Source organism: Balaenoptera ricei, chromosome 8 (genome assembly GCF_028023285.1).
Source record: "Balaenoptera ricei isolate mBalRic1 chromosome 8, mBalRic1.hap2, whole genome shotgun sequence".
NCBI lineage: Eukaryota > Metazoa > Chordata > Mammalia > Artiodactyla > Balaenopteridae > Balaenoptera > Balaenoptera ricei.
The window spans coordinates 18,924,418-18,938,125 of NC_082646.1; the positions used below are offsets into that span (position 1 = coordinate 18,924,418).

At 41.8% G+C, this 13,708-nt stretch overlaps 2 protein-coding genes across 2 annotated transcripts in view; both read left to right on the forward strand.

Annotated features, from left to right (window-relative positions):
- Positions 1 to 531: 531 nt before the first annotated feature.
- LOC132369639 (protein transport protein Sec61 subunit gamma) lies at positions 532 to 871 on the forward strand. Its single transcript, XM_059929323.1, has one exon. It carries the CDS (start codon positions 575 to 577, stop codon positions 779 to 781), a length of 207 nt encoding a protein of 68 aa, XP_059785306.1. The 5' UTR covers positions 532 to 574; the 3' UTR covers positions 782 to 871.
- A 2,158-nt stretch (positions 872 to 3,029) lies between these two features.
- Positions 3,030 to 13,708, forward strand: part of CUL5 (cullin 5) — a 101,245-nt gene continuing 90,566 nt past the window's right edge. Inside the window, exon 1 of the mRNA XM_059930381.1 lies at positions 3,030 to 3,459. Within this exon, the coding sequence (XP_059786364.1) occupies positions 3,436 to 3,459 (24 nt within the window). The 5' untranslated portion in view covers positions 3,030 to 3,435. The remainder of the gene's footprint in view (positions 3,460 to 13,708) is intronic.

Sequence of the window (13,708 nt, forward strand, 5' to 3'; positions counted from 1 at the left end):
GCGGTGCGCGGGCCTCTCATTATCGCGGCCTCTCTTGTTGCGGAGCACAGGCTCCAGACGGGCAGGCTCAGTAACTGTGGCTCACGGGCTTAGTTGCTCCAAGGCATGTGGGATCTTCCCAGACCAGGCTCGAACCGTCGTCCCCTGCATTGGCAGGCAGACTCTCAACCACTGCGCCACCAGGGAAGCCCAGGAGGCTTACTTTTAACTGTATTCCTTTTAGCACCTTTTGAATTTTATATTATGTGCTTCTGTTCTCTATCTTTAAATAAATATTTAAGCATTTAAAATATTTAAACATTTTAATAATGATGGTTTATAGAGTCTAAACTGGATGAGGAAGAAAGTGAAAACAGGAGGGGATGATAGGTAACAAGGAAGTGGTGGGGTAAATGGAAAGAAGAACTCATTTGAGATCAGACTTTTGTAGCCGTGGTGTTTCCAGAACAAGCGAGTTGGGAGAAAGGAATGTCTTGTTAGACAGTGGGATATTTGAAACTGTTTTCAAAAGTAGTCATAAGTTCAGGTTGTGCTACGTGTCTTGGCCTTCGCGAGCGGACGGCGGGCAGGCATCATGGATCAGGTAATGCAGTTCGTTGAGCCAAGTCGGCAGTTTGTGAAGGACTCAATTCGGCTGGTTAAAAGATGCACCAAACCGGATCGAAAAGAATTCCAGAAGATTGCCATGGCAACTGCAATAGGATTTGCCATAATGGGATTCATTGGCTTTTTTGTGAAATTGATCCATATTCCTATTAATAACATCATTGTTGGTGGCTGAATACCTTTTTAGAAAAGTGTTTTTCATCTTGGGGCTTGGTGAACAAGTGTGGATTTGAGACGCTCATGGAGTAAAAAAAATTTGCCTATGTGTTTTGTGTTTTTCTTTCATTTTTTTTCTTCCAAGATGTTTTCTATTTGTAAATTAAAATAATTTCAAAATAGAAAAAAAAAAAAAAAAAAAAAAAAAAGTAGTCATAAGTTCAGAGCATGATCATAGGAATAGTACTATCATAGGATAGTAGTCCCCTCCAAACCATATGCTCTGAACTGCACGTTGTATTTTACCCTTGCAGTATTTACCACAACTTCAATTAAGCAACATTTGGTTTGTATAACTATGCTTAATATCTAGCTCCCTTATTAGACTATAAACTCCAAGAGGGCAGAGGTCTTGTCTGTCTCATTTAATCCTATATTTCCAGTGCCTAGTACATAATAGGTACTCAAACAAGTATTAAATACTTAATTGGATTCTTTAAGCAGGGTCATTAATTTATGAATTAATTCAACTGTTATATCACAGTTTGTCACCTAACTTTTTTTTTGTGGTGCATAAAGTTGGTTATAATTCAATCAACTTACACTTTAAATTAAGCAATAGAGTTGGACTAGGGTTGAAGACAACCCAGTTTCACTGGAAAAGGGAACCATAATTATATAAATTTATTCTGGACTAGGCCTTTTCTCTGACCCAGCTGTGACCTTGACCAAAGAGAAGCCTCCATTTTCCCATCTGTAGAACAAAGATGACCTCTAAGAGTCATCCCTATATTGACATTCTGGCAGGACATTACAGGCCTAGTGGCTCTGAATCCTTGTTCTACCACGTCATTGTTTAATCATGCCTAGATTACTCTCTAATAAATCACTGTAAAATGTGGGGTAACTAGGTGGCATGATTGTGCTGATTTAGTAAGATAGTACAAAAGCTTTCTAAATTACCCTTCTCCTTCTATTCACTACACAGTAGTCAGAATGATCATGTTGGAATGGGAGTTTGATCATACCACTCTCCTCTTCACAAGCCTGCAATGACTGCCCATCTCACTCAGAATAAAAGCCTGTCTTTACTGCGGTCCACGAGGCCCTATAAGCCCTTATGCTCTTCTTACTCTCTCTGCTCTGAACATACCAACCTTCTTACTGTTCCTCTGACACTCTGGGCAACTTGCCACCTGTGTTTCCCCCTATTTGGAATGCTCTTCTCCTGCATATGTCCTGGCCTTCTCCCTCATCTCTTTCAAGTCTTTTTGCTCAAATGCCATCTTCTCAGTGAGACCTACTTGGATCCCTCTATTTAAAACTGCAAACTAGGGACTTCCCTAGTAGTGCAGTGGTTAAGAATCCGCCTGCCATTGCAACAGACATGGTTCGATCCCTGGTCCGGGAAGATCCCACATGCTTTGGAGCAACTAAGCCCGTGTGCCACAACTACTGAGCCTGCGCCCTAGAGCCCTTGAGCCACAACTACTGAAGCCCACGTGCCTAGATCCCATGCTGTGCAACAAGAGGAGCCACTGCAATGAGAAGCCTGCGCACCGCAATGAAAAGTAGTCCCCGCTCGCCGCAACTAGAGAAAGCCCGCGCGCAGCAACGAAGACCCAATGCAGAAAAAAAAAAAAAAAAAAAAACCTGCAAACTTCATTACCTTTCCCTGCTTTATTTTACCCTATAGCTCTTATTTCTGTACTTCTCTTATTTATTTCTAACATATTATGTGTCAATGAACACAGTTTGGAAACGTGTATAATACAATACTAGATCTATTGTAGGTTCTATATATAGAGTATATTCTCTTTCTTCTCCCAGTGGTTTGAGGTCTGAAGGGATAAAGCTTAGGGGTTTATGGCTTAGGATATTCTAGGATAATGCGCTTTCAGGTAATCCAAGATTTATATTCATTACCTGAACAACCTCTTATAGGTTATTTCAGTGCCAGGCACTCCTGAGTAGAAATATTAATAGTTAACACTTTCGTGCATACATTCATTCATTCATGCAAACAAATATTTAGTGGGTGCCTTCTATGTGCCCTTTCTTCTTGAAGACAGCTACTACAAGCATTTCATTCGGGAATCCCCCGAGGCGGGGGATGAGTGAATACGTCTAGTCCCGCCAGCAGAGGGCGTGCTTTCGCACTCTCCGCAGCCTCCCGGCCCACGAGGCTTTCAGGCTCCCACGCTCGCTCCCTAGCGCGGCCCCGCCCGTCGCATCACGTGACTCGGCCACCGAACCAGAGCTGCAGGGCCCAAGCCGGGCTAAGTTCGTTGCCGGTGGCCTCTGCGGGTGCAACCACAAAGGCTAATCCGAAGGAGTGGGGAGGCTCGCGTAGTCGATGCTTCCTCTTCCAATTCAGGTCGGCTCCCGTTACCTTCTCACCATTCGCCGTTGCTATCTTCCTGAGCGTTTGCATGAGCTCTTTCGTGTGGGGAGGCTCCGGTGACCATGTAGGGGGAAAAAGTGAGGAAGCTCCAGGTGCCTGGGACGAGGTCACCGCTGTTGGCACGCCGCTCCGGCTCCCCCCCCCCCAACATCTCCACTGCGGGCCGGTGGCCCAGTCAGCCCAGGTGGAAACTCCGGCCTGCAGTTGTGGCCTGGCAAGGAGCGCCACGAAATCTCGCGCCGTCTCGCGAGAGTCTAAGTTGAAGGAACATGGCGACGTCTAATCTGTTAAAGGTAAGACCGTCAGTCCAGCTTGGCTTTTACCCCGGGGGTGGCGGGTTCAGCACTTAGGGAATGGCTCGGCCCAGGTTCAGCGGCAAAATGTGGGAGTGTTCAGCGGTTGCCTACCGGAAGGGAAGCCAGGGAGGCTGCCGCCGGGGACCGGAACGCGGGTCTCCGGCCTTGGGGTGGAGAGGCCCTGGGTCGTCCCTCTTGCCGGTTGACCGGTGTGTGAAAGGCCCTGCCGAGGGCTGGAGGGGAGCAGTGCTTTCAAGGGACCAGCTCTGGCCTGGGGCCGCAGAAGAAGGGTGGTGCCGGGTCCTGAAGGATAGGGCAGTTAGTATTCTTGGGGGTCTCAGTTTATTCTGAAACGAGAGCCTAAGGCGCGTAAAAGGAAAATCCAAGAAAATGTTCCCTAACGGGTTTTAACGACTGGACCCCGACCGCCTCAATTTCTGTTCTCATTCTGCCTGCATGAAATTACAAGTCAGACAGCAGTGCCTGTCGCCCCACTCCCTCCCGTATCTGCATGCTACTCCTTCCTTCCTATTCTTCCTTTCTTAAGTTCATATTTTACCCTTTTTTCCTTAGGAAACTGTTCCTCAACCCCATTAGAGCACACAACCAGATGATTACTGTGGAAGCACTACCATCGTTTTATGGCTTAGGATAGTTGCCTTATCAAAGAAAACGGTTAAACTTAGTTTTATGTATTTGGGATAGCAGGGGAGATGTAGGCCCAGAGAGGCAGATTCTCTACCATCAATTAAAAAGTTTGGAGGAGAAAGAGGAAGACATGGCACTAGTTTCTGCTATGCTGTCTTTGTAATAGGAACCTTTTGCCTTAAAAGTATTGACTGAAATGGGGGTAGTGATTAGCTCAGGGAACATAAATACAAAGGATGAACTACTCCTCCCTCAAACCCATCATTAGGCCTTCAGACAGTGTGGATCGATAATAAAAAATAATAGAATAGAAAATATATTAAAATTTACTGAAACCTCATTCATGTCTTCTTTAGACTACTACACTGTTAGCTACACTGTTAACTGTTTAATACATGGGACTGTCTCATAAAATGTAGACCTAATTTTACTAATTTAAGAGGCAATATATCTTTTAAAAGGGGGAGGGACCTCGAACTAGACTGAATTTCTGCCACTTAGAAGCTGTATGACTTTGGGCAAGTTTCTAAACCTCTCCGTGCCTGACCTTCTTCATCAATACAGTGGAATTATCAATAGCATCTATTTCATAGGAGCATTATGAAGATTGAGTTAACATATGTAAAATCTTAAAACAGTGACTGGAACTTAATTAGTACCCAATACACATAAATTGCTAGAGTTAAGTATTTCTGCTGCTTCTCTAAGAAAACAAATTCATGGGAATTGAGTAACCCATTCTCTACTCTTCTTTTATAACAGTATAACAAAGCTCTAATGTGTTAATTCAGAAAGAAAACTTTAACTTGTTAATTCAGAAAGTCTCCTGTTAATGCATCCGTGTATTTACATAAGCAGTAGTGTATGTTATTAATTGAAATGTGTTTAAGAAGTAATTGAATTCCTTATTCTTTGTGAATTTTTGACTTGTTGATTACCTGGATATAAAGCAAGGTCTTTTTCCCTCCCAGATTTCTCTCTCAGAAAAGAGCGAGTCACTTTATTCTACTCCATACAAAGCCTTACAAAGGATTGTTTGGAGGAGATATAAGTCTGAAGCTACTTCAGTCAATACTAGTAAGTGGTTACCTTGTAGAGATTGTGAATCGACATCTATAGCACACACCTACCTATAGAATGAAAAAACTGCCTGAATGTCTAGAAATCGGCACTTAGGACTTAGGTTAAGAAGATCGTAATTCAAACAGTCCTGTAACTCAAATAACTTTTATAAATGAAAGGAAAGTGGTAATGCTTTGACAAACTGGTAAAAGACCCAGTCTCTTTAGTGAACGTGAAGAGATGCCAAAGATACACTGGAAAATTTTCAACAAAATTATTTAATGGAATGTTGAAAAGGGGGAAAAAGAATTTCTAAATATTTTATATAGTATGTGATTTTAAATATGTACAACTAACATAATAAAATGGATATTATAAGTAGACATTTGATTCTTTTATCTGTATCACCAAAAGTTTACGTATTCAAAGTGGCCAGAAAACCTTTTTTTTTTTCTTTTTTCTCTCCTCATTGCAGGGGTGGGAGGCTGGGGGGGAATTGCCTTGTGTTTATACATTTAGAAGTAGTTAATTAAAAAGTGGGGAAGTTTGTCTTCTGGGAGAAATGCAGTGAGATCCTAACAGAATTCATAGGATCATTTAAATTCAAGTCTGGAGGAGAGCGTGGGAGAGGAATGGAGTGGGAGTTTGGGGTTAGCAGATGCAAACTAGTATATAGAGAATGGATAAACAACAAGGTGCTACTATATAGCACAGGAAACTGTATTCAATATCCTGTGATAAACCATAATGGAAAAGAATGTGTGTGTGTGTATATATATATATATATATATATATATATATATATATATATATAAAACTGAATCAGTTTGCTGTACAGTAGAAATGAATGCAACATTGTAAATCAACTGTACTTCAATTTAAATAAATAAATAAATAAATTCAAGTCTGGTAGTACCTTGAATAGAGAGAGCTGGCTGGGGAGTGGCCAAATTAGCCTCATTTCCTTTTTTGACAAGATTAATAGGTTAGTTCATTAGACAAATGCCTTAGACATTGCTCGGTTAGATTTCATCAGAGCATATTTGACAGAATTATCATGTCTTATGGTCAAAATGGAGGAATGTGGGCTAGATGAGAATACAGTTAGAATTTGATTATCAGGTAAACAGCTGTACCTGAAGAATGATGGAGGGGTAGATCTTTCCCTCTCTGAAGGGAGGCCTTTAGTGTCCTGCTGAAAAAATATGTCCTCTTCCTGTGTACCAGTAACCTGGTTGGAGTTAAGTTTATTGAATTTGTGGATGAAGAGTTCGAAGGGATAGCTAATATGTTTATGAAAGATAACAAGGTTCAGAACTTTGCTATGAAACTTGAAAGTCAGAACACAATGCGATAAAAACCACCTACTTATTTCATATTGGAATTTGATTGTAATAATAATTATATTTACTAAAGTAAGTAGGCTATTGCTGGGTTTTGGAAATCTTTTGGATATACAAATATTTGTGTTGTACAATTTGACATATGCAATTATCAGTTGCTTGGGGGTTTATATCACCAAAAACCTTTCAGTATTACTACTTTAACTTTGCTGTTTTAACATATAATTCTCCTTGTTCCTTTACTTTTGCCGTTACCATCTAGGCCTTCAGTGCACATTTTCTTCATTTCCAAGTGATTATCCTATGTCAAATAGCTGTTGTTGAAATCTTATTTTGTTAGGCCTAACCATGTTTAATTCTTAGCACATTACTTTATCCAGCTGTTTGAATGCCCTTAACTTTCTTGGTCAATAATACCACAACCTTTTCTAGTTTCCCCTATATTCTCCTCTTTTCCAAGGCACCTGCTACATTGCCTCCTTCCACTTGTTCTTGTTGAGCCTTCTTTTTCCCCCCAGGACTTAGCAGCATGTCCCCTGTTATTTTGTTTCAGTCTCCTTTATTCTCACTTCTATGAGGATAAGAAAGTTCACGTATCCCCCTCATATAAACTTACCCTGTACTCTGCTTTGGCTTCAAACCTCTGCCCTTTTCTCTCTTTCCGTTCACTGTCATAGTTCTTAGAAAAGCAGCCCCCAATTGCTTCTTTTATAATTCTTCACCTTTTTCCTTAATTTATTATGACTTGGCTCTCCCTGTACCCCCACCCAATTATATTAAAACTGTCAGTCTCAGGATCACTAGCAACCTCCTGATTGCCAAAGGAGATTCTCCCTTGATACATTGATCCTCTATTCTGATATTGTTGCTTGCTTGCTACTTAATGCTTCCTTTTGGTTTTATGCCATTCTCTCCTTGGTTTCCTATCTCTCAAATCTCATGTGTTTTTCACCTCTCCTCCCCAGTATAATTATTTCTCAGGATTTAATCGTCATCCTTTGTCTGTCTTTGTACTTTTTTTTTTTCTGGGTCAGTCTTAACTCCCATGATTTCACTATTTTTATCTCTTAACTCTGATCTGAGGACTAGACCAAAACACAGTGCTGACCATATCACTTTCCAGCTCATTTTAAATTAATTAATTAATTTATTATTTTTATTTATGGCTGTGTTGGGTCTTCGTTTCTGTGTGAGGGCTTTCTCTAGTTGTGGCAAGCAGGGGCCACTCTTCATCGCGGTGCGCGGGCCTCTCACTATCGCGGCCTCTCTTGTTGGCGGAGCACAGGCTCCAGACGCGCAGGCTTAGTAATTGTGGCTCACGGGCCTAGTTGCTCCGCGGCATGTGGGATCTTCCCAGACCAGGGCTCGAACCCGTGTCCCCTGAATTGGCAGGCAGATTCTCAACCACTGCGCCACCAGGGAAGCCCTCCAGCTCATTTTAAAAAAAAATATTTATTTATTTGGTTGCACCGGGTCTAAGTTGTGGCAGGCAGGCTCGCTCCTTAGTTGCGGCTCCAGGGCTCCTTTGTTGCAGCTTGCCGGCTCTTTAGTTGCAGGACGTGGACTCCTTAGTTGGCGGCATGCATGTGGGATCTAGTTCCCTGACCAGGGATCGAACCTGGGCCCCCTGCGTTGGGAGTGGAGTCTTATCCACTGTGCCACCAGGGAAGTCCCGCTCATATACCTTTGATAGTTCAAGTTCTTTGAGATCTTTCTAGCTGGGTCTTCTCCCTAATACCTCTCTCCTCCCTCTTCCCCCCTCCTCTCTCTCTCTCTCTCTCACACACACACATACACACCCCCACCCCTCCCTCTACCTGGCTGGTTACTTCTTGATTTACTGCATACCAGAGTCTTCAAGACTTTTTATGTTTGCTGTTTCTTTTTTTTTTTTTTAATATTTATTTATGGGCACGCGGGCTTTTCTCTAGTTGCGGTGTGTCGGTGTTCTCTCTCTAGTTGTGGTGCATGGGCTCCAGGGCACGTAGGCTCTGTAGTTGTGGCACTCAAGCTCTCTTGTGCGAGCTCAGTAGTTGTGGTGTGTGGGCTTAGTCGCCCTGTGGCATGTGGGATCTTAGTTCCCTGACCAGGTATCAAATCCGTGTCCTCGGCATTAGAAGGCGGATTCTTTATCACTGGACCACCAGGGAAGTCCCTGTTTGCTGTTTCTCCTGTCAGGAATCCCCCCCTCAGTATTAGCCTGTCAAAATCCTATTTAGTCATCAAGACCCAGCCTAGATACCTGCTTTCGTCGTCTTTTTTTTTTTTTTTTAATATGTATTTATTTATTTGGCTGTGCTGGGTCTTAGTTGCGGCATGCAGAATCTCCGTTGCCGTGTGCGGGATCTTTAGTTTTAGCATACAGGATCTAGTTCCCTGAGCAGGGATCGAACCTGGGCACCCTGCATTGGGAGCGCAGAGTCTTAACTGCTGAACCACCAGGGAAGTCCCCCTCCTTCCTTTTTAGTGCTCTCATTTGGAATTTAATTGTTGCTTACTCTGCACAGGTATAGCACTGCATCAATCTCTTCTAGCACTTAACATTTTGCCTTCTGTATTAGTTACAGGATATGATTCCATATATATCTAACTCCCTTTCTAGATTGTAAGCACTATTAGTTTAGGGACTTTATAATCCGTTGATGCTTTAACCATTTAGCGCAGTGATTACTCATGGTAGGTGCTCCATAAATGAGTGATAGTTGATTGAAAAGAGAAGTCTAGTGCATGCATTGTAGATGCTCAGTAAATGAGTGTTGATTGGTTAAAGGGAGGAATTTTCTGCCTTTATTCCCTTCTAATTAGATCTAGAGAGGGGGAGAGAGAGGGGAGTAGAGGTATACAACCCACAAGGCAATCCAAACTTAAAACTGAAATGTGAAGGACACTACTTTTTTCAGTGGAAACTTTTTTACCCTTTGAGAGGAAAGAAAATGGAAATACAAAGGAGTGGTTCAAAGTGTGTGTAGAATTTATTTTTTATTTAAATAATTTTATAGACACATGTGCAAGGCACTGGGATGCAAAGATAATGCAGAACAATGTCCATGCTCTTTGGGAATTAACCAGATACTAAAGGAGATAAAAAAGTACTAATGATTTGTTTTAAGGCAAGAATTTTAAGAGTGCTACCATGTGTTGTATTGGTCCCTCATCGACATAGGAGATCACTTCTGGTGGGATGATCAAGGAAAGTTTTATGGAGAAAGCATTGGAGCTGGATTTTGAAGAATGGGTAGACTTTTTGTAGGTGATGATTGGGGGAAAATTTGGTAGAACATGCTTGGCAAAGAATATGGATGTGATACCAAGATTTGAATAGTGTCAGTGAATGTGGTTAAGATACACAACTGGATAATTCTTTTTAATGTCTATTTAAACATAAATGAGAGCCTTATTTAGAACCTAACTTTTCATTGGGTTGATGGAAATTGCCCTTTTGAATGGACATCTAAGAGGAATGTGATCCTTAAGGCCACCTTCCTTCACTCCACTGGCCTGTCCTAGAGACCTGGTTACATTTGACACTCACAGCCGAGGGAGAAAACCAATTCAAGGGTGTGTGTTTTGGCCATCACTAGAGGTGGGAGTGGGAATAGAGGACTAAATCATCACTTACTATAAAACTGTGATAAATATAAATGTGAAAATCTTTCATGTTCTGTGAAAATATAAATGAGTGAGCAGTTACCATAATCTGGAGGTGATATATGTTAATTAAAGCTACTAACAGGAAGTGGCAGTTTAAGATACACTTTAGAGATCAGTCATTTATCAATGAATTAGAAGAGAGGAATTTCAGACTGCAATAGGGTTTCAAGAGGACACTAGGCATCCATCTGGTGGACAGAGAAGGAGGGTGGAAAAGAGAGACAGACAGGTGTTTCTTATTAGGTATTTTGTTAGGGTCCTAGTGAACCTAAGTTGTATCACAGAAAGTCATGGCTCTTGCCTTGGTATAGTAATAGAGTAAATTGGTGGCTGATAGGCTCTGTAAACAAGTAAACAAGTTACAGCTCAGGTTAAATCGTTGGTCATTATGCATGGAGTACATAGAGGTAAGTAACATCAAGGATATTTGATCTGTATAACTGGGCTTGTTCATTCCACAGATACATTGGTATCCACTCTGCTGAATCCTATTCTAAGTGTCAGTGATACAGCAGTGAATAAGACAGACAAGGTCCCTAGTGTTTGGAGCTTATATTCTAATGCATAAATACTAACACCAAAGAAATAAGTTAACACATTGGGAAGTTTTTATAGTAATGAGGTCTGTGATGAAAACAGTATAATCAAGAGTGCTCAGGGGGCTTCCCTGGTGGCGCAGTGGTTGGGAATCCGCCTGCCAATGCAGGGCACACGGGTTCGTGCCCCGGGCCGGGAGGATCCCACATGCCGCGCAGCGGCTAGGCCCGTGAGCTACAACTACTGAGCCTGCGCGTCTGGAGCCTGTGCTCCACAACGGGAGAGGCCGCGACAGTGAGAGGCCCGCGCACCGCGATGAAGAGTGGCCCCTGCTTGCCACAACTGGAGAAAGCCCTCGCACAGAAACAAAGACCCAACACAGCCAAAAATAAATAAATAAATAAATAAATTTAAAAAAAAAAAAAAAAAAGAGTGCTCAGAGGGCTTCCCTGGTGGCGCAGTGGTTGGGAATCTGCCTGCCAATGCAGGGGACACGGGTTCGAGCCCTGGTCTGGGAGGATCCCACATGCCGCGGAGCAGCTGGGCCCGTGAGCCACAACTACTGAGCCTGCGCATCTGGAGCCTGTGCTCCGCAGCAAGAGAGGCCGCGATAGTGAGAGGCCCGCGCACCGCGATGAAGAGTGGCCCCCGCTCGCCACAACTAGAGAAAGCCCTCGCACAGAAGCGAAGACCCAACACAGCCATAAATAATAAATAAAGAAATACAGTGTAAATGCTATGTAAATAGTTGTAACACACGGAAAATTCAAGTTTAAAACAAACAAACAAACAGTAGTTTACTGAGCTCCTACACTGTGCAGACACTCAAAAAAAAAAAAAAGAGTGCTCAGAAGATGGTGCCACTATTTTACTTACTTATTTACAGCAGAAAATAATTTTTTCCCCTAAATACAGCTTTCAATTATGTTCTGTTGAATTTTCCTTCCCTGCTATTTGATGACATTTCAGCCAGATCCCATATCTTTCTGTTTTTTTAAAAGTACTGTTTAGGGAATTCCCTGGAGGTCCAGTGGTTAGGACTCCATGCTTCCACTGCGGGGGGCTCGGGTTCGATTCCTGGCTGGGGAACTAAGATCCTGCAAGCCGAGCAGTGCAGCCAAAAATAAAAAAAATTACTGTTTAGTCTGAATTAAAATTTCATTCTCATAGGCAATCAAAGTAACTGTCCTACCTGCTCAAAACCTTGGCTCTGGATCTGCAGAAAGGAAAAGGGATTGACATTCTTCTTAGGTTGGCTTGGGAAGGCCTCTCTGAAGTGACAGTGACAGTGAGACCCAAATGATCTGCTTTCTAGGCAAAGGTCTGAGGTGCAGTGGTGAGCTTGGCATATTTGAGTAACACCTTTAAAAGGGTGGTGTGGCTGGAACATATTGAGAATTGCCAGTATTCAAATATATACTGTAGTTTTGTGGTTCTTTTCGTTAATGGGGATTGCAAATGTGGTTTTAAATCACATAACTTGGAGCACTAGTGGCTCGTAGAGATTATGGGAACCCACACATTCAAAGAGCCAACGTCATAATTTACACCAAAGACCTAAAATATACAAATTGGTTTCCCTTTGAAAGTTATTAGAATGCCATCATTGGATATAATCCATAATCAATAGACTAGGAACTGTGCAGCGATATGCGGGATCTTAGTTCCCCAACCAGGGATTGAACCTGTGCCCCTTGCAGTGGAAGCTCAGAGTCCTAACCACTGGACCGCCAGGGAATTCCTGACTGGGAACTTCAAAGAAGGAACAAATACAAATCTTAAACAACTAAACTCCTTGTGTCGTGGTAAAATATTATGGGCATGAAAGAATACAGGTGACAAAAAATAATTGCTATCAATTGTGAGTATTATTATTTCTTGTCTTGCTTACAACTTGTCCTTTAACTTTTTTGTACTTTTGTCATCATGAAGAAGATGTAGCAAGAAGACCTACAGCAGTAATAACTACATTCTTTGTTTCCTTTTAAATATGCAACATTTGACATCATTATAAAATATTGTAGTAATATTGTTCCCACAATTTGATGGGGTGTGTTTTGTCCTGTAGTATAGGGATTTCTGGACATTTTCAGGGCAAACTAATATGTCAATATTTGTATTATATTGTTGCAAAGTAAGTGAGTAATTTAAAAATGACTCTATTACTTTTAAAACATTTTGCAAGCCAGTAGGGTTTTCTGTTTCTCATGTGTTTATTTAAGCACTCCTATTTTTTAACATAGTACCAAATTTTATATTTACACATAAGCAATTATACATCTACTCTTTCTTGGGATCAAGTAACATGGAATTGTTGTAGATGAATTCATTGCTTGAAAAAGCACTTTTGAATTTCAGTGGGAGGTGTGCAGATTTTTAAAGCAATGATATATTCTAGAAGGATCTATATAGCATCTTTTTTTTTAAATTAATTGATTAATTAATTTACTTTTGGCTGTGTTGGGTCTTCGTTTCTGTGCGAGGGCTTTCTCTAGTTGCGGCAAGCGGGGGCCACTCTTCATCGCGGTGCGCGGGCCTCTCACTATCGTGGCCTTTCTTGTTGCGGAGCACAGGTTCCAGACACGCAGGCTCAGTAGTTGTGGCTCACGGGCCTAGTTGCTCCGCGGCATGTGGGATCTTCCCAGACCAGGGCTCGAACCCGTGTCCCCTGCATTAGCAGGCAGATTCTCAACCACTGCGCCACCAGGGAAGCCCTATATAGCATCTTTCATTACTGGCCTATAACACCTCCCTCCACTCTAATATATTACAAAAAATTAATTTTTTTCTGTAATTTACCTTCTTCCTAGAGCACATTTGTTTTTCTTTGAAACAGCCACTAGGGCTATAAATAAGAGATTGTGGGACTTTACTGTCAAAACTGTTTTAGAACTGATTTTTCTACTAGGGAATATTTTTCAGGTAAAGCTGAATGTATTTTATTTGGGTCTGGGCAACCAACATGTTACATTAAGAGATTCTGATTTATTTGTACTGATTAGAGC

Excerpts from the sequence above, each read along its gene's own strand:
- LOC132369639 (XM_059929323.1), top strand. The coding sequence starts at position 575 with ATGGATCAGGTAATGCAGTTCGTTGAGCCAAGTCGGCAGTTTGTGAAG.